At 33.8% G+C, this 27,536-nt stretch overlaps 1 protein-coding gene across 1 annotated transcript in view; it reads left to right on the forward strand.

The window, feature by feature from the left end:
* LOC142338461 (uncharacterized) overlaps positions 1-25,013 on the forward strand; it is a 32,500-nt gene extending 7,487 nt beyond the window's left edge. Inside the window, exons 3-6 of the mRNA XM_075388227.1 lie at positions 6,707-6,786; positions 9,217-9,365; positions 10,153-10,256; positions 24,826-25,013. Coding sequence (XP_075244342.1) covers positions 6,707-6,786; positions 9,217-9,365; positions 10,153-10,256; positions 24,826-24,867 — 375 coding nt within the window. The 3' untranslated portion in view covers positions 24,868-25,013. The remainder of the gene's footprint in view (positions 1-6,706; positions 6,787-9,216; positions 9,366-10,152; positions 10,257-24,825) is intronic.
* Positions 25,014-27,536: the final 2,523 nt, after the last annotated feature.

Here is a 27,536-nt window from a genome sequence, read left to right on the forward strand (position 1 = left end):
GCATATGAATTAATTGAAGCAGCAGAATTAATAAAAAAGAAACAAATGGAATGTTATAATAGAACCTGATAAGGATACATTGAAACGTAGAATGGAAATAAAACAAGGTGCACTTTACCTTTATCTTTATGATTATCATTATCTTTATCCTTATCATTATCTTTATCTTTATCATTATCATTATCATTATCATAATCATTATCATTATCATTATCATTATCTTTATGATTATCATTATCATTATCAATATCATTATCATTATCATTATCATTATCTTTATCACTATCATTATCATTATCATTATCATTATCATTATCATTATCATTATCATTTACATTTTTATTATCCTTATCTTTATCACTATCATTATCATTATCATTATCATTATCATATTCTTTATCTTTAATTTTTCATTTATCTTTACCTTTATCTTTATCTTTATCTTTACATCCTAAACACTCACTATATGTTACCGAATATTTAATTTGTTTGATTAAAATATTGAGAGCTCTCTTTATTTTAAACCCCCTATCAAAAAGATAGATCAAGTAGCGACAATATGCACCGCAATAAGATTCATCATATTCTTGTATTCTTTTATCTGACCCTAGATCAACATATTCTTCTCAGAAAATTGATGGAGTCTCAACGCCAAAACAATCAAAGTAATATGTTTCACCACCTTCTCTCTTTATAACTAAAACCCAATGACTGCCATTTGTTGAATGTAGATTAACAATAATTTTGAAGTTGTTTTGTGTTTCAATGACTTCTGTTTCTATTAATATTAAACTTATATTTCTACCTATATCTTTTTAATATTCCTCATAGCTTTATTCTCAATGTTATATTTTTTAATAAACTCCTTAAAGTTAGGATCAACATTTTTTTGATATAAAAAATGGAGACGGGTATTACACTTTTAATTTTTATTTTCATAATTATGTTATGTTTTATTGCATATGATTCAATACCAAGTAAATATGCAAAATAAGAAGAGAATTTTGGTGGAATTATAGATATAAGTATGGTAAGATTTGAATTTGAAAAGCTACCATTGCATACTATAGTTTATGGTGTTACTGGAACAGGAAAAACCTAACCTATTTTATCAGATTTTTGGAATTATTGGTTCAGCTATTATGATATATAATTATATGAATCCAGATAGTGACGTATGAAATGCCTTATGGCGTCAGGTGCAAGTACTATGTTAAATAGAACAAAAACATTGGTTAATGGCTCTAATTACGGTTGGGATAATGGGACTCAGTTCACGTTTCATCATGATATTGCTGACGTTAATGACAATGGGTTACACCCATAGTCTATGACTGATGATAATGTTAAAGGCTTTCACTCACAACCTATGACTGATGATACTGATAAGGTTGGTATATTTACCAAAAGTGAACACTTAAATGATCGCTTAAATGAATGCTTAGATGAAGACCAAGCCAAATTTGATATATTATACGAAAGATATATAAAAAACAGAAGTTTTTAACAAATGGGTAGAGAAGATCTATAAAATTCTATATAATAAGAATAATAAATTTAGTGAAGATATTGTTCAATATATTAGAGATAAATTAGCTCAAAGGGGAGAAGATTTTAGATAAAAGATGTAGTTATATTACACTAAATACAATGAGTTATGTATAATTGAAAAGGTGTTTCCAGTCTAATGATATTTCTAGATATTTAATTGAAATTTAAACCCATCTATTCTAAATTATTTATAAATCCAAACAGATCTTTCATTTTGTTCATCATATACATATGACTTCTTTGTGCAGCTGATTGATAACCCTTTAATTGACTATGTCTTTTTCTTTGATCTCTAACAAAACCACCTTCATACTAATCAGTAGTGATAGTTAGTAATTCATACATTAATAGAGTAGGATGACAATGATCTGTATAATCGATTGTTTTATCACTAATAATTTCTAGTTTGATAAAACTAAATAATGCCATTACACAATCGTACACTAGTCTAACAACACTAAAATCATTAGCTATTATACCACAGCCATAGGCTAAAGGCTTTCACGCACAACCTATGACTGATGCTACTGATAACGTTGGTATATTTACCAAAAGTGAACACTTAAATGATCGCTTAAATGAATCCTTAGATGAATACCAAGCCAAATTTCATATATTATACAAAAAATGTATAAAAAAAACAGAAGTTTTTAACATATGGGTAGAGAAGATCTATAAGATCTATATAATAAGAATAATAAATTTAGTGAAGATATTGCTCAATATATTAGAGATAAATTATCTCAAAGGGGGAGAAGATTTTGGATAAAAGATGTAGGTATATTACACTAAATACAATGGGTTTTGTATATTAAATATTTGTTTCCAGTCTAATGATCATTCAAGAAATTTAATTGAAATTTTAACCCATCTATTCTAATTTATTTATAAATCCAAATAGATCTTTCATTTTATTCATCATATACATATGACTTCTTTGTGCAGCTCTGATTAACCTTTAATTGACTATCTCTTTCTCTTTGATCTCTAAAAAAACCATTTTCGTATTCATCACTAGTGCTAGTTAGTAATTTATACATTAATAAAATAGGATGACAATGATCTATATAATCGATTGTTTTTTCCACTAATAGTTTCTAGTTTGATAGAACTAAATAGTGCCATTACACCATCGTACACTAGTCTAACAACACTAAAATCATTAGCTATTATACCACCACCATTACCTGAAAACAATAAACTCTATCTTTAAAGAAGATTCGTCTATTTTTAAATGATTATCTTCTCTACTAATTAAAATATTAATAATATTGTTAACTGTATTCATTGTTGCTAGATTGTTCTGTTTTTAACTTATCAACTTGCTATTGTGTATGCCATTGTTGTACATATACTGTCTATTTATTTCAAAGTCTATTTTAAACAAATTTAACTGTAGATTGACAAAATCAACAGAAAAGTTTAACTTTAGTGAACCTATACTTAATACAACAAAATTAGTTTAATTAGATTATCGGTTTATAACTCAGCGTATATTGTGAATAGAAGGAATAATCAGTTGTTTTATGAAGATAATATATTAACTATTATACCAGGTGCATATGAATTAACTGAAACAGCAGAATTAATAAAAGAAGAAGCCAATTGAAAGTTATAATAGAACCTGATAAGAATACATTGAAATGTAGATTGGAAATAAAACAAGGTGCACTTTATCTTCATCTTCATCGTTATCTTTATCATTATCAATATCATTATCATTATCTTTATCATTATCTTTATCACTATCATTATCTTTATCACTATCATTATCATTATCTTTATCTTTGTTTTAAAATTATCGTTACCTTTATCTTTATCTTTACATCCGAAACACTCACTATATATTCCCTAATATTTAACTTGATTGATTAAAATATTGAGAGCTCTCTTTATTTTAAATCCTCTATCAATAAAATAGATCATGTATCGACAATATGCACCCCAATAAGATTCATCATATTCTTGTATTCTTTTATCTGACCCTAGATCAACATATTCCTCTCAGAAAATTGATGGAGTCTCAACGCCAAAACAATCAAAGTAATATGTTTCACCACCTTCTCTACTTATAACTAAAACCCAATGAGTGCCATTTGTTGGATGTAGATTAACAAAAATTTTGAGTTTTTATTAACACCAGATGGAGGTTGATCTCTCATTTCTGTTTCTATTAATGTTAAACCTTTATTTCTACCTAAATCTTCTATTTTAAAATTACTTGTAGCTTTTTTCTCAATGTTACGTTTTTTAATAAATTCCTTATTGTTAAGATCAACATCTTCATAATATACAAAAATGGAGACGAGTAGTACAGTTATAATGATTATTTTCATAATTATATTATGTTTTATAGCATACGATTCAATACCAAGTAAATATGCAAATTAAGAAAGATTTTCTATGGACTTAAAGATATAAGTATGATAAGCTTTGAGTTTGAAAAGCCACCATTGCATACTATAGTTTATGGTTGTACTGGAACAGGAAAAACTTATTTTGTCAGACAGTATTTAAAACTTTATGGAGATCAACTTCAACTGAAGGATTAAGTATTTCTAATTTTCGAGAGAGTGATTATTCTATAAAAAGAAGATGATGAATGGTTTACACCTGTGGATTCGACCCAAACACAGTCAAAGAGCCATAAACATATTAATCCCAATAAATATAAACATAAACAAATAGTAGAAATTTTAGAACGTTTTTGTGATATCTAGCAAGAGTCTTCTCTTGATGAAGTTCAATATGGTGTTGCACGGTTGCAGACCCATCAAGATAAGGAACAAGTTCTAGAACAAAAGCAAATAATTATAGTATGTAAAAATGAAAGAGATTGAATCAATCTAGACACTAATAAGCTCAATGTTGATATATAAATGTAAATATAAATTCCAAGAGATAAATGATAATTTAATTAGCAACTATTATATTTGTACAGATGGAGTAGACCCAAAACTTCATTATGGTATAATTAAGTATAATGTGAAGGAAGGTACTTTCATTATTTTTGATAGTAATAGAACTATGCTATATGATTCAAGAGTTGGTTCCTTAGATATAAAAGCTCTTAGCTTAAAAGTAGGACTATCAAATGAAGAGATAGATTATGTTATTGCATATATCAAACCATTAATGATAATTACATAGATAGAAAAATTATTAACCCTGATAATTATGAGTTCTGTTTTAATAAACTTCTCACAAAAAGAGGAATTGAAATATAGAATGATGTTTTAACAAATGAAACAGTTAGAGCTAATTGTTTAAAGTTCTCATCAACTATTTTCGGAATTATTGGTTAAGCTACTATGATATAAAATTATATGAATCCAGATATTGATATATGAAATGCTGGTCTGATAGCGGCAGGTGCAAGTACTATGTTAAATATAACGAAAACATTGTTTAAAGGCTTTAATTACGGTTGGGATAACGGGACTCAGTCCACGTTTCATCATGGTATTGCTGACGTTAATGACAATGGGTTACACCCACAGTCTGTGACTGATGATAATGTCAAGGTGTTTCACCTACAATCTATGACTGGTGTTAATGATAACGTTAGTAAATTTACCAAAAGTGAACACTTAAATGATCGCTTAAATGAATGCTTAAATGAAGACCAAGTTAAATTTGATATAATATGCAAAAGATTTATAACACAAAAATAACAAAAGTTTTTAATAAAAGGGTAGAGAAGATCTATAAGATCTATATAATAAGAATAATAAATTTAGTGAAGATCTTGTTCAATATTTTAGAGATAAATTAGCTCAAAGGGGAGAAGATTTTAGATAAAAGATGTAGGTATATTACACTAAATACAATGGGTTATGAATATTTAGCTAATTGTTTCCAGTCTGATGACCATTCTAGAAATTCAATTGAAATTTTAACCCATTATAAATGAGGACTATTAAATGTTTACCCATTATAAATGAGGTATATTAATGTTCAGAGAATAATTGTAAAATTGAGTGTAACACTACGGCAAATCTAGTTTTTCATCAATAAACATTTCATAAAGATAAAATGGTTAAATGTGTATGTGGCTATAAATCGATCAATGGTATTTGTGTTGAAGAAGATTGTAATTCTATTTCTAGATTGAAGGAAAATTTTAATGCCAGTCCTATCATTTATCCTATCATTGATCCTATCATTGATCCTATCATTGATCCTCTGATTGATCCTATCATTGATCCTATCATTTATCCTATCATTGATCCTATCATTGATCCTATCATTAATCCTATCATTGAACCATATAGAGAAGAGATTATAAAAATGTTTAAAGATTTAGAAGAAAGGTTAAGAAGCAAGAATATAAAACGATTAGAAGTGTTAAAAGCCGAGTTTATAAATGAGTTCAAAACAAGAGTTAAAAACCAGCGGCGTTTAATATAACTAATAATGTAATTAATGATAGGAGTAGAAATAAAACAGCTAAATAAAGCAGCTAAAACTATATGTAAAGAAAGAAAAGACACTATATCGCTCCTATAACACTAGTACTATATGTAAAGAATGTAATTCAGAGAGAAAATCATATTCTCTCTGCAGTATTGCTTCAAGTAGACCTTCTCTTGAAAAACATGAAAGAACAGTCCATTCATAAATAATTAAAAATACCTACATTAAATTTAAATATTATTATATATTTTTTCTTTAAATATAACATTTTCAGAGGGTTATAGATTATAGATTATGGATTATGGATTATAGTTGGGTAAAATGAAAGATGAGTTATGCTCATGCACCAAAGTTGATGAGCTACCTAATGATACTATAATAGAAGCTTGCTTCCTTAAAGCCAAGTCATATTGTTTTACTACAGTTAAAGTAGAAGAGATGAAAATTTAAAAGGAATAACTAAAGCTACGATTAAAAGTCCTTATCAAGTCTGTAAAATTTGATGTTTTTTGCTGATTTTGCCTCTGGTTTTATCGACTGGTTTTAGCCTCGTTTTTTACAAAACATATGTCTAACATTTTTAAAAATTGGGGAAAAAACTACCACGACACACACCCCGAAACTATCAATGATTACACGGCTTTTCTCATTTGAAGGAGTTGATGAAGGAGTTTCTGTCGAAGGAGTTGATGAAACGTTTAACTGATCAAAATTATCGTTTAGTAATTTTATGTTTCAGACTAAAAAATTTGCACACCACGTCTATACAGAGAGCAGAGTTGCGGTGATTGGAACAGACAAAGATGACACATTTTTCAGGTCTCAAACTGATTTTGACTTACTTTATTAGTCACACTCACTTACTTTACTTAGTTTTTTGTACTGGCGAGGATGAAAATAGTCTGATTAATATTTAGTTTTTCTGGAAATTTAGAGAGATAAGTTCCCATATAAAATCCGCTTACATCTTTTCATACTTTTCTGAGAAGACTGAGATGGGTATGAAACTCTTTTCTTTCAGTTTGAGGACGCTCAGGTGAGAGGTCCAGACTAAAATTGCCTCTGATCAGACTGTTCCAGACCGAATTGGGCTCTGATCAGAGTAGCGAGCGCTCAAAACTCAAGTGTGAGCTTGGAGTGCGCTAGAAGTCACCTCTGATTAGACAAGAAACAAGTTCAAGACAATTATTCAGACTTTCAGGCGACCTTTGTCCAGACAAATGTCAGACCGTTGTCTATGCTAAAGAACGCTCGAAAGTATCTGACCACACCATCATATATTGAGATCTCTGACTCTACCATACTGTTCAGGAATTTTTCGGAACAAATAATTCTCTCAAATCACTTCCAGCCCATCGTTCAGACGCCCATGCGCTCAGAGTTGCATCAGTTCATACCACTTGAGAACAAAATTTGTTCATAAAGAGTTTGACTTTATGTAGAAGGTATCAAAACAAACAATATGGCAGGCTGAATTGATAAGAAAAACTACGTTTAAACTTTCGAGCCATTCTGTAATCTTTCCTGTCTTTCTTCCCTACCCGGAGGTTGATGGCAGAGCAAATCAGCGCTGAATTAGTCTAGAGACATTCTGTTTTTCTGGATGCCAAGTACTCTGTTCATGTACCAATTAACAATTTACACTGGCTAACCTTCATTTTTGAGTAAAATCTACTGCACGAAAAAATTTTCACTCATTTCAATTGTGTAGCAAGTCGTAACCACTAAGCTAAATGGGCTTTGTGGTAATTGCCTACAAACTAGCTTAAGTAAAAAGAGTTTGTATACTACTGTAGTAATTACAGGTTATAAGCTACAGAAGTATGCCATTATTCTGCTCAGACTTAATTTTGGGGTATGAGTAATTTTCATACTATACAGGATAGATTTAGACTGTGCAAACTCTTGACCTCAAAATAATCAAAATAAAAAAACTGCACGTTAAAAAACTTAAAATATACTGGAGATGCAATGTTTCAGAACTGAATTAAGCTTTTACTGAAGTGCTCTGAGACTCAAGTCCGTATAGTCGATTCAGGATGGTAACTTGCAAGATCTTGCAAAATTAACGTCCTGGATCAACTACGAAGAAAGACATGAAGGATTAGAAAATTGGTTAAAAGTTAAAACGTAGTTTTTCATATTAATTCAACCTGCCATAATTTTTGTTATGGTTCATTCGCTTAAGAAAACATAAAGCGTTTGTATTTACAAGCAAAAGTTTTGTTTTTTTTTCTGATTGAGCAATTTGTCCAGACTGAAGTGCGTTGGAAATTTATTCCAGACAATGTAATTTGAGCACGCAAGTAGCAAGTGTCTGTGGAAGATGGTCTAATCAGTTCTCCATTTGAGCCCCCCGACTGGGTTGTATATGATTACTAATTTGTCAAAATAATACCATAATCAATCAACATTGCAGATATTATAAGGTCTTAGTAGATTAGCTTTAGTTTATATACCTATAGTTTATAAATTATAAGATAGAGAGTCAATCTTAAGACTCTAGAGAGAAAAACAAAGATGTAAGATCGGTGTTGCAAATTGTTAACAACTTGTGTCATAATCTTTTAAAATATTGAGGTATATCTTGTATAGTTTATATATGACCCACCTGTAAATAGCGAAAATTAGGGTGTATTGCGTATTCCTCTCCTATTTATCGGAAAAAAGAGTAAAAGTGTAATTTTAAGAAAATTGTATTTACACTTTTTTCTCTACCCTCTCACACTTTTTGCAAAGAGTGTATTTTAGGGTGGATTGATAAAAAATTACACTCTTACACAATTACCATTATAAGCAAATTGAATCGTCGAATGCTATTATCAGCTGACGCAATGGTTAGTGCACAAAGTGAAAGTAACATGTTCGACAGAGGGAAATATGGGGATCAATCCTCACAACGTTCTTCCACTTTTGTTTTTTAAGATCACACCCTTATAATTACACTCTTCCGCCCTTAATAATGCGGAGAAATAAGGGTGCAACTTTTTTGTATTTTTGCACTCTTTACACTCTTTGCACCGTTATTTTTTGGTGAAAGTTCTCGGGCCGGGTACAACAAAATCTTTAACAGAAAATCTTAAAATGTATGCAAGGGTGAAAAATTAGGGTAGCTGCGATAGACATCTAAATGATGAATACCCAGGTTGAGATGTCTGCGGATATAAGCGGATAATTTTGCAAGAAATGCAAATGCGATGAATGAGTGGACAATAAAAAAAATGTGCTGAATGTGCTGAAATGTCCTAGGAAAAAGTCAAATGACACTCAAACTCCAGTCAATCTAGAACTCATGATAAGCATTGCCGACAGCATTGAGAGAGAATGTGGGATCAATTCCAGTAATAAACAAGACCTGGAAATCTTTCTCAATTGTCAGCAGTATTACAACAAAACCAGTTAGTCTGTCTCTCTAATTCCAGGTTGTTACAATAAGACAAATTTTGCCCCCAAAACGGCGACACGATACGTTCAACTAATCAGTAACTACAGAAGCAAAACAAAAAAAACAAAAAAGCCATCGTGCCGTTAATGAGGGCTTCTCGCTCCGTGGCCCTTAAAAGCTTTTGAGAACTGCAGAAAAGCAGAGGCATGAAAACAATTTTTGTTTTCATACTTTTGCACGAGGGGTAAAACGACCTCAGATCGAATTGTGTTCGAAAAATGTTATTTCTCAACGATTGAAAAGAGCACGCTGGACAAAAATGCCAATGAAAGACTTTTGCTAGAACCATGAAAAACATTTCCTCTACAAGAAGTCGGAATTTCAACGGAGTACTTTTAGTCAGCGAAGGTCTCAGTAGAATTTTTGAATAGTTATCATAGGACGACGTCTAACACTCTGAAATTACGTGACTCCGATGGAGTCACTTTAAAATTATGATTTACAATTCCTGCCACACAGCGGATCTCATCAGAGTCACGTAACTTTTACTTAATCACGTATCTACAAGTTTCAAAATGCCAGATCCATGCAGTGCCGGATTCCAGAATGCCAAAGTCTCCTAAATACATTGGTATATGTTTAATAGCCACGTCAGCAATTTAAAACCTTCAAAGTGCATTTTTAAAGCAAAGTTAACGTAACTCTGTTGAGGCCACTTCAAAATTGTGACTTAAATCTCCAACAGTGACTTCGCTCAGAGAGGTCATCAGAGTGATGTAACCTATGCTTCATTGTTGTAGACACAGAAGCCTCTCTAGTCCTGCAACAGTGTATAAGAAGTGTGTGCTCACCTCCTGTTGAAATCATCATTCCCAATATCAGTCCCAATATTAGCATCGACAAGGTGTGCAAAGACAAATTTATTCAGACAATTGAGAAAAACAACTTGTCAAAATGTGGCCTACAATTCCCAAATAATGAACAAGGAAACTTAACCTTTAATTTTCTCCACCTTGAACCTTTTCTTTCTTCAACTCTTCATGAAAGAGGGAGGGGGTCAGGAACCTTATATCAACCAGACATTTTGGGTAAAGTCAATCTCGCTAGATCGCAGTGAGACATTTTCAAGTTTTCATTTCTCGAGGAAACATTCAACTTTTATTGAGAACTAGAGATATTTGCAGATCTCAAATAGATACAGTGAATTAAATTGGAGGAATGGCCCATATAGAAAAGAAATATATTCAATGATCAATGAATAGCAGGTAAAAATACGAAAAATGAGTGAATAATCACAGAATATTTACTTAAATTTATTAACTCAAAAATTTTACTATTTTTTCTGCGATGGGTTCATACTCAACAGATAACCTATATGCCGTCTAAAAAAATGTTCAGTTGTGACATCAAGCTTCGGTTCATCTGAAACCATTATAAAATTGCCGCCAGAACTCATACAAATTTGAGTTTGATTATGAATTAGTTTGTTCATTAGACGTTCACATACATTCACTGAGAAATTTGGGTGCAATTTTGTAATGTGTTGTGCTTGATATTTTAGCAAAGTTTCTTAAAAAAGCTATTGTAAATTTGTTTTTCCGTAATTAGTGTAAAGAAGTTGCAAAGAGGTTTAATTTAGTTCTCAGAATACGTAAGCCCTTCCTCTCGATGCCCAAAACAAATTTTAACCTGAAAGAACACTAATCTGCTCAGCCTTCGTATTCTGATACCAGAGTTTGCAAACGAACGTCACTGCGTATGTTCAACAAAAAATTGATTTTTCTGAGAAGTTGTCTTAAATTTGAACTTGAAATGAAATTTAATGTCGAAGTATTTGTTTTCTAATACATATTTATCGACAAAAGTTTTCTGCTCTTTTTATAGCAATAGAAATATTTTCAAATAATCTTGCTTTCAAGGCCCGGTTAAAAAATAATCATTTTGGCATGTGCCGAGTTGGAACACTGTGCAAACGCTTTCCCATCCGCTTTGTTGTACTTAACACTGCTGGCTGAATTAATGAAAAAAATTTATTCACCGGATGCCAAAATATCTGCTCTAGCCAATGTGATATCCCAATTAATGAACTTCAACAAGAATGCTTGGTAATGTGCATTCGCACATAATGATCTGAACCCACTCAACCAAAAGATACTACCTAATTTTATTGAGAATAATTATTCTGTAGACAAAACCAAAAAAGCAAAGTTAAAAAGTACGTCTATGCTTTATGAAAACAATTGATTCCAAAGACATGAAAATCAAAAGCTATCAGCTGTTATTACTAAAAAAGCTCAAAATAACCTCCATAGGAAACCATTTAGACAATTGATTACGCAGATTGTCCTACAAATACAAAAGGAACATAGACAGTCAAAATCGGAAGGCTAAATATTGTGGGCAATTAAAACGATGTCTTTTGCCTTAAAATCATAACCAACTCGCTAAAAACATATAATACAATCAAATGCACTTTCTATCAACGCTAATAAACAGATATAAACTTTTTTCATTCCAGTCATAAATGGACAAGACAGCAAAAAGAACCGCAAAATCCAGAAATTGTAGAAAACTGAAAAAAAATTGTGAGAGGTCTTACATTGAAAGTAAAAAAACCATTATTTAAAAAATAAATCAAAAATTATTACTAAAGTCTAATCCCTTTGAAAGAAAATGTGAGATCTCGGTTTGCTGACACAACGCTACAAGATGACAGAAAGGACACAAAAAAGATTAATCTGAAAAACCGAAAAAATTATTGAAAATATTTTTTTCTAAATTATAAGTAACAATAATATGCTTTCCACTAAAACACAGTAAACAGTTCACTTTGTTACTGCATACTGGACAGGTCGGTCATTACTGAGGCACAGCCAAAAGACTACACAATAACAACGAATACAGGTATAACTCAAATTTTCAAACACATTTTTACGCAAACATCATTGAGGTCAAAAAAACCATAAGCTCTTTGCTGAAAATTTAATTTGTTTGCAATCGTAAAACAGGGCCCAATTAAAATCTGTTTTTTTTTAATTGTAAAAATAAATCAATACTTGGATCAAACTAATCTCGCTAAAGGTGCTTGTCCAATAAGGCAAATCTTTGAAAAATTTACTGAATTAGCTAAATAGACAAAAAGTCAATAACTCTCAAAAGAATGAAAAAATTTAGATACATGTCAAGTTATATTAACAAAAAATCCATTGTATCAGCTCAAACCATTACCTAGTTTCTGTATTAGCTCCTTAGACACCAAATTAGACATTTGATTATTTAGACTCAGTCATAAGACTGTAAAAAACATCAAAGGCTGGCAAATACAAGAATTCATTAAAAATTTACGGAAACAATTTGTCATAAAAACCTTTAAAAAACCATAAAAAACATAAAAATTATGAGTTCTACTCATAAACACTATATATTTTTTATTTGATCTTATTTGAACGTAAATGGAATTTCTTATCAATTGAAAATTTTAAATTTTAAATGAAAACAGACTTGACTGTAATTTGGATGAAAACAAAAATATGTTAAATATTACCCAAAATAGCCAAAATTTCTCCAAACAACAGACTTTCGCAACATACGATTTGAATCAGTCATCATACCTTTAGCAACATAGATTAAAATTTTCAAACAGATTGCAAAAAATGCGAAAAATGTGAACAGAACAACGGATCTTGGACTAACGTTCAAAAGACTTACAACCTTCGTAACTCTTCGTAAAAAGTAAAATACAAAAAAAAATTAATTTGATATTCTACGCTTGACAAGTTTTTTAATGATATCACTCACTAATCTGTACGATAAATATATCGATCGGCGAAATTTTACAAAACAAAAATAACACAGTCGAGCTTATAGTTCCTCGACCACTAATAATCGACTAATAATCCACCTCGTCGGAACAAAAATAGTCTTTAAGTTTACCCACTACGGTTACCCAAAATGCAATCTCAAAAGACAAGAACTACACGGGTGAGATTTTTGTGACTTAATTTTATATGAAAACTAACAGTAAATTACGTTTTGCTTTTTCCGCTATGCTAGTGACTGAAACTAAATTTGTAATCGTACCTGGAGAAACTTTTACTCGTATCTCAATGAGAGCAAGAAAAGTGTCTAAAGAATGTCTGTGACAATGCTACGAAGGCGGTGCTACTCCCCAAAAGAAAGTGGAATTGTTGCATTTGCATACAATAAAGATGTGAATAAATAAGCTAAACGCCCAATATGGAATTCAGTCAAGGTAATTGTTTAGTTGCTCCCAAATGACGTTCGTATTTGGATCCTATTATTTGGATCCTGTTGGTCTATTTTAGGCAATTAAAATCTTTTCACGCCCATAATAACGTTCCTTTGAGAGGAGATTAGTATTACTTATTTTTATGGATAAGGAAGGGAATAAATATGCCTTTGTCAAAAAGTAGCAATCAAAATTTGCAGATTGCAGACTGTGGCCAAAATCTGTTGTCTCCAATTCTTATTACTTTATCTGGAACGGATTAAACAATACCCTAAAAAGGCAAATATCAATTTGAAAAACTCGTGAAGTCTATTTACTGTCATCGATATGTCACCAGCCGATGTCTCCAAAAAAGACATAACAAAACATAGAATTTTCCACGAGCCTGATCGGTTGAGAAATTTAACACTGTGACTTAATGTGTTCAATTTACATAAATTTGACATAGCCTAGTTGTAGATTATAAAGTTTATCGCATCTGGCCATGCCTCGCGGGCCATGCCTATGCCTCAATGGCCCGCGGGAATGTATCTAGCACAACCAAAATTGAGATCCGTTTCCCCAAAAATTATATATTTTTCTCCTTCGGCTGAACGCGATTTCTGAGCAAATTTACGTTTACACCTCGCAAATTTAAATAATATCCCATTTTAAAAAATGGAGAATTTGTTGACCGATCAGCCAATCAGAAGACCGTTTTTTCTCAAATCTGGTTGGCCTGCAAACTATCTTTTTATTTTGATAGGTCTGCGATTTTTAGTAGCGCCTAGTTACCCAAAAATTACGCAACAGACAAAAATCCATTTCGTAAATTAAAGTGACCAATCAGAGCCTCCGAATTCTTGAATCGGTTATGAGTTGCTACCCAGAGGTTGGTGGCAGAGCAAATCAGCGCTGAATCAGTCTAAAGACATTCTGTTTTTTAGGATGGCCAAAACCCTGTTCATGTCACAATTTATAATGGCCAGTCTGATTTTTGAGTAAAATTCACTTCATAAAAATATTATGTTCAGCTTAACTCCCGACGTTTTGCTTTATATGCGATTCAAACTTCCGCGTATGTACTCTTGACATTTAATTTCCGTAGCAAGCCTTAACCACTAAGCTAAATGGGCTTTGTGCTAATTGCCTAGAGGCCAGTTTAAGTATAAATAGTGCTATAAAAATTACCAGTAATAAGCTACAAAAGTATGACTTTATTCTGCTTAGACTTAATTTTGTGGTATGAGTAATTTTCAGACTATACAGGATAAGTTTAGCCTGGGCGAACTCTATGACCTCAATGTAATCATAATGAAGAAATACTGCGCGTAAAGAGACTTAAAATGTTCTGGAGATACAATGTTTCAGAACTAAATTAAGTTTCTACTTTTGAAATAAGCTGGTTCAGCGCTGAAAAGCTCTGAGACTCAAATCCGGATAATACTGAGTATTAGTTATTTCGTCAGCATTAGTGAAAATGGCAGAGATACCAAAACATCGAAATTTTATCGCTGGCCAATCAGAATTGGAAAAATGTTAATACTGCTTTCTGATTGGCTGATCGCTCAACAAATACTCCCAACTTTAAAAAATAAGAAGTTTTAACGTGAAGTTGTTCAGAAATCGCAATAACCGAAAGAGAAAAAAAATTGCTGGAGGTGGAAATTGATATCATATCAATTCCCAAGGGCCGATGAGGCATGGGCACATGCAGTAAAAAACAGAGTTCTAGAACTAGGCTACTTCCAATTTAGGCTAATTGAACGCATAAAGGTAGTGTTTGAAACTTCTCAACCAATCACTTTTGTTGAAAATTCTATATTTTGGTACGTCAATTTGTTGAGACGTTACCCTTTTTGCCTTCCAAAGATATTCGCGAGCAGAATCAATTAAAGCCGTAAAATTTATCTTTAAGGATGTAAAAAGAGCCTAAGCCGATTATGCCTTAATTATAGAAAGGCAAACTAGTTCAACTGTATGCTTGTTTCGATTGGTGTCAGAGGCCCGGACCCGATACGTTCTTTTTACTATTAATGACAGTAAATGTCATGAATTTTTTCAACACTTGTATCACTTTTGCAAAAGAGGGGCCTTAACCAATCAGAGAAGACCGTTAACTTTCCACATATGCGCATACTGTGCTAAACTGAATAGAATAAAATACACCATGCTATGGCAACTAGCCGAGTTGAAATACAAAGCGAAAAACATTTCCGATTGGTGGGTCGGTGGGCGCGCTTCGCCGACCCGCGATTTTTGGATTACCGACCCGGATTACCGACGATAACCAACCCGCAATTTCCGGATTACATCCCACAGCGCATGAGAGGCATGGCCATGAACAGCAGTCCGCAAACACGCTTCAACTGATATTCTGCTATCTAAACTGTAGGCCAATAATATTGTGGTAGAGTACAGAACAGAAGGGGGCGATTCTCTAGGTACCAAAGGGGGGCAATTGTTCAAAAGATCCAATGTCAGTTTTCTTCTCTAAATACTGACATTTTTGTCTTCTTTGCTTAACAAATGAAGCAGCAATTCCTCATATAAAAGACTTTAACGCGACCATGTTCTGTTTGGATAAATTGAACCTCAATGCAAGTGAGTTAACTCTCTGCGCAGACCAATTCAGACACAACGCAACCGAGTTGATGAAGTGTATTATGGAGGTTTGCCCCTTTCAACCTGCACCACCAATTGTCAAAGGTGAGTCCAGGTCGAGAATGCAAGAAATCATTACGTTGCAAAAAGTATATTTGCTCTAATGACTTCTTTACTCGAATTTGCTAACAATTACATACCCTAGTCCAGACGACCGAGCAAAAACGACGAAAGAAATGTTCGGTATGTTCGATTTTCCATGTAAGAAAAGGTCGTTATGTTTGGTTTCGAACGTTAGAAATCGTCAGTATGATTGGTCTCTTAGATTCGCTGTTTGGTTTTAAACGAAAGATAATAGTCCGTTTCTTCCATACACAATTTTGAGTTTTTTCATTTATCATGTAATCAATTGTTTTGAAAACATTCTTTCTAATCAGAGGAGCTTCAATACATAGGAGCTTCAAACGTACCTCATGAAAATTGATTGACTTTCTTTTTTAACTGATCTATAAATCTAATTGAACAAATTTCTTTTTTGTCTACTTGTTACCGAGCCTCATTATGGACTGGTCTCATTTCTCATCTAGTGATGTACAAGTGTCTTTGTTTAAATTTTGTTTTATCTGACGCTATTTTGATTGTTGTTAGGCTTTTTTATATTGACATAGTGTTTTGGATGTATTTAATGTTTGTCGTTGTTATTTGATTTTGCTGTTCCTCTTGACTCACTTTCTTAATAGTGGCAGATCTAATCATTCTCATGCGGTAATATTACGCCAGTGAGTTATTTCCTTTGGAGGCAATATTTTTGTTCATGCACCAATTGTTTTGAAAAATACTCGATTTTTTGGGGTTTTCTGTCTGTTCCTCACTGGGTAGACAATTAGGTCAAAATTGTGGATGGGCGGAGTCGGAACATTACGTGCGATCGCACATTACCGAGACTCTTTGTCGTTTTTAATGTTAAAAATTATCAGATTTCTTGAACAATGGTGGATATTCAGTTCATTAAATCAACTTCGCTCTGTCCAGATATGATCATGAGAAATCAAGTACATTTTTTTCTCATGAGCTCATGTGGTTTGAAATTAATCATAACGACGGTTTCTTTCGTCTAAAACCAAACATACAAAAAGAAAAAACATAAGGCTTTTCGTCGTTTCTGTCTAAATAAAAGCGGACATACCGATGATTTTCTTGCGTTCACAAACGACGATTTCTGAAAAAAGTGTAAAAGGACCTCGCATCACTGATTTCTGATTAGGAAGAAAAATTGAAAACTAGTTTTGATTGATAAGACGACTATTCGTTTTTTAAGTCATTAATGTGTTTTCGTCCTCAAAAATAGGATAAGCAGGTAACTCCCTGAGGGCATTAAGGTCTTCTATAGCTTTTTGGCCGAATAGTCTCTGAGCATGCGATTCTGCAAAACTGTTCGAGACATATTTATTTTTGGAGTTTGACCTTTCATTTCAAAGTTTACTTTTGGTACAAAAGGTAGCTGGGAGCTTTTGTAACGTGACGATTCGTTGAAAACTGTTAATTGCTGTGAATTGCAGTGAGAGAAAACTTCGTACCATATTTCATGTTGGTTATTTTTTTCGGAAGGATTCAACCAATGAGCTTGGACCTAAAACATATCCGTTATTCTATAACACAGACCAAGTCCAAACCGAAATTTCATAGCCGTTGATCATACATTACGTCCGTTTTTGTCATTTCTCTGAGACCTTTGTTAAACGAATCGATTTCTGTATTTTAGACCAAATTGCGGCCTTAACAACACCGCACCCGAAGCGCCCTATATATGTGAAAATTTGTGAACGCAAGCTGAGCGGGGAAAACATTTATAGCACGCAAAACCGAAAAAAGAAGGTTTTGATTATTGCAATAAACGCATCCCCTTCCTAATCTAGTGGGTAACTGCCTTACTCAATGTTATATCAAATAAAACCCAATATTTGAACAAATCGTAGGGTTCAGTTAAGTTCAATTTGTTCAAAAGAGCGCTCGCTTAAAGTTTCAAAGAGTTAGCTTATTGCTGAAAAGGTCCGAAATCCCTAGTCTAGAATTTGGTCTTGATTCGTTTACTGAGCTCTTCCGATAAAGTAAAACTGAAAAATTGTCAAGAGAACACTGGACGAATATTCTGATGAAGCTGATTACCAAAATTGAAACTGGCAAATAAAAGGGGCGTTATGCTTAATCAGGCCTTGATCTTGCGCTAGCTTTTTAAAAGTCAGAGAAATCAATGCGACATTTCAATACTCACAGAAGAACACCAGCTGGGAACCTTAGCTAGGAAGAGCACTTTTGAAGGTTTTATGGATATGATATCTAAAAAAGTGTTAGTGAAAAAGCGCGCCCATTGTTCTGCTTTTGAGTGGTATTTTCGTTTCGGTAAGTGTTGAAAGTTTATTTTTTAGTACGGACTGATTTCATCCAGATGAATTGAGTCTACTGCGAATACCATCAACCTCTGGATTTTTAAGGGAATCTGAATTTTTTTGAGTTTGGAACTTTTCGAAATGATAATTTTTATCTCAAGTCGGGTTTCATTTTTGTGTTAGATTGAATGACACCACTTTGATTTGCAGGTACTTTCGACTCCAGGAATTTTTTGTCAGTCAACGTCGTCGATTTTTAATAATAAATTGACAAATTTGACAAACATTGACCGTTTTGCCATTCTCATGTGACTGTTTTTATTTAAACTTCAAACATTTAGTCACATTCTCATGTCTATACGTAGCTAATTGGACTAAAAAGTGAATGAAAGTTTTGATTGGTTTACCTTTTCTTTAAAAATCAAGCCGAAGAATTTCAATAGGATTCGGTGCAGGTTTCAATGGGAAGTAATGGGCTCAAAAATAAATGCGAATAAAAAAAAATTTATGGTTTTTAGTGTTTTAAAGTGTTAAATAGGTTCAAAAAAAAACATTGACCGTTTTGCCGGTTTTGACCGGTTCTTTTTTTCTAAACTTTTTGATTCTTGAAATTTTTGTGTTTAATCACATCAATTGCAGTTGGTTTTTTGCCAGCATTTATTTTAGGAATTCTTCTGGCTAAACTGTTGTTTTTGAGAGGTCAAGGAAAACTTATTTGGTATAACTGAATGGATTCCTGATAAAAAAAATTGAATAATATAACGTGGAGTTTGCTTTTCTTGTTTGCTAAACTGTTTGTTACCTTGCATTTTGTGAACGGCAGTTTTTAATATAAACTCAAATTTGTGATGAGTGTGATTCGATGATCATTGAAGTGTTATATTCAAAACAGCGTTCTCGAATTTTAGAATTAGGAATTATGTATGGGTTATGGGTGTGAACTTTTCACATCAAAGCTATTTTAGTTCCACTTTTATCAGCCACTGACCAACTCTAGTATTAAAATTAGAGAAAAGTAGACAGGCAAATTGGCAAACCGTTTTTTCTAAGTGTAAAGAGTTCTATTTTGGTCCAGAGGTTCATTACACTCGACAAAAATTTCCTTAAACCATCTTTTAAATTGGCGAAAAGAAAGTTTAACACTAATATATGTTAGCAGTTTTCTCTAAATACCCAAAGGATCTATGATAACTTAACACCTTGAGTCTTCGAATTGTCTTTGTGCCCGGGCGTTATGGGTTTAAGTCATTATTTTTTTATTTTGCCGGGTGACAGTGACTATATTTCTGTAAACTTGCTGAATGAATTGTAAATACCAATCCGGTAAATTCCACTCCCTTAAAAAATTAAGCAAGACAAGTCCTGAAAAACAATACAATGAATTGACGGAACAACTGAAAACGACTGTATCTAATGAAGAGAACAATTGTACAATGACAGCCAAACAGACAAGCAGTCACTACAAATTAGGGAAAAAAATTGCATTGCTAAAATTCTTGAAGCAAAATTTCATCTCTTTCAAAATACGCATTAGGCCACAATTAGAACAGAGTTTGCTGCCTTCCAAAGACCGAAAACTTGAGGGAAAAACAAAAGGAAATTTTGAACTTCACCGAAAGTTTGAACTTCACCGAAAGTTTGAAGTTCACCGCAAAAATTCGTGGTTGCGGCTGCTCAAGAAATTTAGCGAAACCTAATCTTCACGGCCTGGGTGTCGAGTTTTACGAGGGTCTGATTCTTCACTCGGTTCTATTTGACTGACAATCTCGTCTAAACTATTGGTCGCTGGGTTTTTTTGAAGGACTGTAATTTTAGTTTTGATTGAAGCTAAGAATATCGTTAGTGATAATCTATGTTCAATCTCGGGCAGAAAATTGTAAGGCTTTAACTAATTGCTAGCACTGTTGATAACTTCTTGTCAAGAAAGCCCAACTAAATTAGAACACGTAAGATCTGGAAAAACTTTGGATTTGAAAGACAAAAATTGATGAGAATCAAATTTTAGTCTAATCTGAGAACCAACTGCTTTTCGAAACAGTTTTTATTGGTTCTAAATAAAACATGGATGCACTAATCAAACATTTCAGCTTAGGTAAAAAATCAGGTATATATCAATTATAGCATCATTGTTACTCGTTTTTGATTGGCTAACCGAGTAAGTGATCTAAGTCAATATTTACATAGTAAATGTCAATTTAATATTTGCTTTTGTTGACATAAGCAGGGAGGGTTATTACGTAGCGTCGAATGCCTTAAACGCATGGCATTTAACTATAAATAAACACCTAAAGTATCATAGAAGTAACACTTTAAGAAACTTAAAAATCAATGACAAAATATGAGTAAATGCATTTTTTCACTATGTAAGGGCTAGTAGCCGCACTTGTAGGTATGATGCAAAAAAGTTCGTTGATCCCATAGATAGCATACAGTTTACACTATCCAAGTACTAAATCGTCGCTTTGCTCAGGGTTTCTTTCCCCAAAATCAGTGGGGTTGTACAAAATTTAGGTCCAAATTTGTGAAAACTTTCAGTTTTGACCATTTTTTAGTTTTGGCAAAATTTCAAGTTTTAGAGTTTTGACTTTGTTTCTCTTGGTCTGATGGTTTATGCTTCTCTTCAATAGTGACGCCAACATCGCCGGCCCTGTTTTGTGTCTCGGAAGCACCATCGTAGAATATTGGCGCTAACTTCACGACTAGCTGGTTCAGCTCCCCGTATGACAGTTTGACTCTCTCTGATCGCACAATACTGCCGTTGCCAGCGAAGACTTCGTCCAGTTTAAACTCACGGACTTTCACGGAGTCATCTACTAGCCATATTAAATCGCTTTTTTGCAGGTTTCGCACATTTTCTTCCGACCGACCATTTCGGTCTTTGGTTCCATTGTGGATTGTCACGAGTCCAGATCATATCCGTATATGCTTGGGATGTTTTGAGGTATTTTTAGGTCGCAGTATCGTCAATCGCTTGATGACATAAATGGTATTCTTGCGCTTTCTTGTCCTAACAAAAAATGGTTTGGTGTGAGTGCTGTCAAATCTTAAGGGTCGTCAATTATTGCTGTAAGGGGTCTTGCGTTTAAATTTTGCTCTACACGAGACATTTTTGGGCTGAGTGCTTTGTCAGTGATGTTTCGGTTGTCCAAGATTTCAGTCATGACTTTCGTGCAACTCTGAAACAATCTCTCCCAGATTCCACCAAAATGTGGCGCTTCTGGCGGGTTGAAATTACATAAAATCGTTTTGAGCAAAGTCAACCTCAATCTTACCTTTGTTCCACGCGTCCATGAAAGCTTTCAGCTCGTTGGCTGCTCAATTGAATTTCCGTTCATCGTCACTCATGATGGTTTTTGGGTAGCCACGTCTTGTAAAGAATCTCGATACGGCTGCTAGACATGAATCGGTTTCCAATGGCTGTGCTAATTTGATGTGTACTGCTCTGATTGTTATACAAGTAAAAAGACAGTGCCATCTCCTCAAATTACGTCGTAGTAATTTCACTTTGATGGGTGCGAAGTATTCAATTCCGATATGAATAAAAGGGATCACATGTTCATCAAGTCGCTCTCGTGGTAAGACTGCCATCGGTGGATGAATTTTGTTTTGGAGATTCTGTGCCAAATTTTGACACTTGATTTTGCTCAATGCATTTCCTGGTTTAGTATTCTTGCTGGATAATGTTTTTCACGTACCTTGCGACTTCCTGCAGGTTATCACAATGCACTCCCTCCAACAGAAATTGTACGATTGGATGCTTTGCTCTTAGTATTATTGGATGCTTGACGTTGTAATCAAGATTGGAAAGTTTCCGTCGACCTTTCTTTCGAATTGTTCCATCTCCCTTTATGAAGGGTGACAATTTGGGAACGTTCAATGTTTTATAGATTTCTTTCTTGTTTGTTTTCCACTTGGAGACATTCGGAAAACTTTCGGTTTGAAATAATGGAAAAAAAATGCTCAGCTTGGTGGATCTTTTCTGCTTGGGAGGTCGCTTCTGCTTTCCCTTGAACCTCATGCAATAGGCATCATATTCGGTTGAGCTGCTGCATTGTCTCCAGTCAAATGGTTGGTTTAGTTTTGTTTCTGTTGCCACAAAACTGGTTGCTTGCTCAGCTTCAACTTCGTTCACTATGCACCAGGATAAAGGCCTCTTTTCTTCATCTGTCTGCAGCCATGCCAGCCTTTTTAACCACACGGACTCCTTACGACCTTCGATTGACATTCCTCTGGTGCCGATATCCGCTAGCTGTTCAATGCTTTTAACATGTCTCCATTTATCCATTGAAGAGCTTTTCAGAGATTCTCTGTTGGTAACAAACTTTCGTTGTGCCTTGTGCGCTGAGTGTAACCGCTGCAACCATATTGATGAGTCTGTACAAAAAGAGATTTTGTAGATTTTAATATCATAAGATTGGCAATGATTTTGTCAATTTGAGACAAACTCCGTAAATGCAGCTTGAAGTTCTAACTTCGGAATCGCCGTGTGTCCGATAGGCGTTACACGCGCATTATCCTATCACATAAATGAATTTTAACGTCACTTCACCTTGCAGATGTGCCACGATGCACATTGCTTCTACTGATGCGTCTTTGAAAATGTGGAGTCTCAAGTTTGTACATCCGTCTTCGAAATAGTGTCAATTCATTGATATCGTTGTAATTTTACTCAATTCAGAGCTCCAATCGCTGAGTAGTTTTGAGTGCTCTGCTGAGAACCCTTTGTCCTATGTTGTCCCATTGTTGAGCAGATGCTTTAAGTAGAAACCGCCTTCTTATCGTGAAGGTTATCATATCTAAAGTGGGTCGAACACTGCAGAGACAAAGGATAGAACAGTTCTCCGTGTTATTTTTGCTGGAATTTTCTGCTCACTACAGACTATGAGACTATATTTGTCTACATTCCAATTCAATCCAAGGATTGCGGATGTCTCTGGTTCAGTTTCAAATATTTTCACAACATTTTGTGATCTGTCAGCCTCTGTGATCTGTGACTTGACTTCTTCGTCACTCGTCATCTATTTCGTCAAAATGAATTCAGTTTTGTAGAGGATATTTCGAAGTTTTTTGGTACACTTGAATTGCTTCTGTTGAAGCTCTGTTTGACTTTAGAAAGTCTTCCATGAGGAAGTTCGCTGGACAGTTTTGTCAAGGTTTTCTAGATTTTTCGCGTTGTCGTTCGCCACTTGATACAAAGCGTAGTTTGCACATATCGGCGAGCCTTTTACCCCAAAAACGGGTGTACTCGTTAACTTCATTTCTCTGCTCTAGATTGTCTCTACAGAAAAATCGTAGACATCGGCTGTCATCGCCTGGGATAGCAATTTGAAGAAACATCGCTCCAATGTCGGCTGATAGTGCTTTTTGGTGTTATCAGAAGCGAATAATAGTTCCGGTCGGACTCAGGATCAGGATCAGGATCACGACTCAGACTCAGGATCACGCGACAGGTCAAATAACAAATTCGGCAAATATTAAGCAAATGAGGAGGTCTCACTGCCGCTGATAAACTGCGCAATTGAACCTATAAACCTTTCTCAGTGATTATATTATTGTTTCAACAGTTTCGACATTGTTTTCGAGCTAAATTTTAGCAATTTTTAAAGAAACTTAAAAGAAATTTTTTCTGTTTTGTCGCTCTTTATGTAGTTGTGAAATAATCTCGATAACGGAAAATCTGAATTAAAAGGTTTAAGTTGATTAAAAGGTTTAAGTTGGTTTTACAACTGTGCATCAAGAGGTTTAAATGAATGTTTTTAATGACTGCAATTGATACCTAATTGTCTTAATCACTTTGAAAATAATGTTTTTCAAAAAATGGAAACTTGTTTTTGAAATTTGTTCTTTATGCAGTCTTATTTTTGAATTGCTACGTAGTTTCATTAAGGAAAGGTCTCAAACCTAACTTTTTTTTGGTAAGGTACAGGTCAATATGTATAGTTTAGCTGGGGCCATTTTGGTTTTGTTTGTTTGTTTTCATTTGAAATATAAAAATCGAGTTTTGATTTCAATTAATGTTTGTTTTACTTGGCTGTTAAGTTTGACTTGTCTCGTAGTTTCTTTAAAGCCAGTTTTCACTACACCTAAATGAGGCATTACTTTATTCATTTAGTGGTTTGTTGAACAATATGTAACTTTTTTGAAAGTTTTCTATCTCTCCCTCATTTGGCTGACCATAAAGTCAAAAATGCGGATGATCGGAGTCGTAACATTATGTACAAACGCACATTACAGAGCCTCCTTGTTGTTTCTAGATGCCTATGGAATGGTCAAGGTTTGTGACTCTAAACAGATGATGGCGTTTGTGCAACAACTAGGCGAGTGTGTGATGACGTATGGAGGAGATTACAATGCTCGAGAGGACTGCCAGAAAAACGTGTGCCAGCAGAAAATTCCAGATCTTGCTACAATAGCTAAATTATCTAAGCTCTTAAAAACTGCTCTAATTGTTACTTTGTTAGTGGACAATTTGTACAAAAAAAATTAAATGCAATTGACACATGTTGGTTGAAGAAATTGTAAGGAAATTGTCAACACTAGTTTTTTTAGCACCATTCCCTGAATTTTTTCAGCTATTCACGAGCACATTTAACAGTCGAGCAGATTTAGATGCTAAAAAATACGCTGAAATAATCATTTAAATGTGAAAATCTAACCTGGATAAAGGGGATATAACATAGATTGATTATTTAAAAATTTCAAAAAGAACTAAAAAGTAATGTACGTCTTCATTTAAATACACATCTAAAGATTTAAAAACTGTCAGCCGCAATCACTTTCGAACTTTGCTGCACCTCAGACCCCAACTTTTTCAACTTTTTTTCAATGATTTTGAGATTCCATTGGTCTCGTAAAAAGTTTACGGGGTCTTTAGAGTAGTAGTGACACTCCAACAAAAACACCATTTTCCGACCTTCAGAGCAAAAAACGACATAGTGAAAAAGACCAGGAGAATCGGTCAAGTGCCTTTGCATATAATGTTCCAATCCTTCAAAAGATGATCATTGTATATCAGTAATAACCACCGTCAGCCTCTCAACGACAAATATTTCAGGGCTTCTTTTTTGTAAACCGGAGGATTTGGTTTGCATTGTTGAACCGTCTTTTTTACGGCTAGAACTGTATAGGAGAAGCGACTTTTTTGATCGGTAATTTTGTTGAAGACTATTTGAAACAGGAAGTGAAATGCGTGATACCGATGTGTATAGGTCAAACTGCTGAAAATCAGGGAAGATAGAGTTGTTTTCTTTTCATGTTGCATTTTTGAGAGAGAGAGAGAGAGCGATAAAAGTAGGTGTAAAACAGGTGTAGGCTTATGCTAAGCGCATAAGCCTCCTCTGTTTTCGAGCAGATGAACTTTTTGATTTACACAATCTATTCAACACGATCACGGTGAAAAGAGCAAAATCAAAAAAAATGGATAAACCAATAGCAGTCCGGTCATTAGTCATAGTGCATTAGGTTATCAAAGATCATTAGAGCGATTGCTGGTTGGCATCACAATATAACGCTTATTAGCCTTTAGTTCAGAAGCTGAATTAAGTATTCCCGAATGTTGCTGATATTTCTTACCATCTCAGAACAATTTTTAGCATTTAGAAAAAAAATGTGGCAACTTCCATCTCCTCTTTTTCCTTATTTTGTTTCAATCTCGGCGTGCGTCAAGGACTCAACAGCAGCTTTTTTTCCGGTACTTTGCCGGCTGTGTTTTAATAAATTAAAATTAACCCTCGGCCTCGATGTAAAACACAGTTAATTTAACAAATCGATTCCTACTTCATGGTTTAGTCGCTGAGTAACTGTATACTTATTTTGACGTTCTGTTTCTGGAAGACTGCAGTGACCTGTTTTAACAAAAAATCGACAACAGCTTAAAACTATTCTGCAAATCGTTATTTGTGCTTTGCTACCAATTATATCACATCATCTATTCACTAGATGGAACATAAAGATAAAAAGATCAATAATAATAATTAGGAAAACATGAAATAAAGAACCAGGAAAACAATTTTTTGGCAAATTAAGCTCCAATTTCAACCAAATTAAAGTAATTGTTTATAGATCAGTTCTTTTATTTCTGCATTTAGTTCAGAAATCGCCCCTTTTAGAAGCTGTTCTTATCAGAAAAAATTGTTAAAGTGAACCGACTCGAAAAACATATTTTGAACATGTCCTCCTGATCACAACCGTTCATGCGTGGAATATTTTATTCGTTTTCAGTCAGATATAAGCACACTGATTGGCTGTTGTGACTTGCAATCTCTCAACGCCCATACCCAAAGGAGCCAAATTCGTTCATTTTCAATGCAAGCAGATACTGAGATTTATCCCCCTTAAGATTGACAGGAAAAAGACCCCAGATGAATTAAGCACCCAAGCAATTTCATCAGCGCGCATACAAAACCCCACAAATACGAAACAGGAAAATTAATTTTTCATATCCATGTAATTTATTGAGTAAACATCTGAAATGAAAGACTTTAAAATTGTATAACAGGACTAGAACAGTTTTAAAAATATTGTCCGATGGGGATCAAATACATACGAAGTCATAAAACCTACAAAAAACAGCTAAAAAATACCACTTAAACTCACAAAAGGGATGGAGCAGCAATTTCATACTAAGAAAAATTATGAAGCTGACTCAAGTTATATTATGTCCAGCGGGATTAATTCCTCATTTTATGTCCATATTTTACGAAATTATGTCCACATCGGATGAAATGCTCTCAAACTGATGGCGCCGGGGCTGGCTTTGGATTAAGCTAACACACTCCTGTTTTTGAGGAAGTCGGTTTCTCCCGTTTCTGAAGAAGTTAAATCGATAAGACAAAAAATGGATCTATTTTGCCCCCTATTCCGCTGTTTTTTTTTGTTTTCATGCCCCCACTAACAACTTATGCATTGTTACATAGAATGATACTATGCCAAAATGTAGGGAGTGCGCTCTGTTCTGGTTGTCTAA

Source organism: Convolutriloba macropyga, chromosome 4 (genome assembly GCF_964194025.1).
Source record: "Convolutriloba macropyga chromosome 4, txConMacr16.3, whole genome shotgun sequence".
Taxonomy (NCBI): Eukaryota; Metazoa; Xenacoelomorpha; order Acoela; family Convolutidae; genus Convolutriloba; species Convolutriloba macropyga.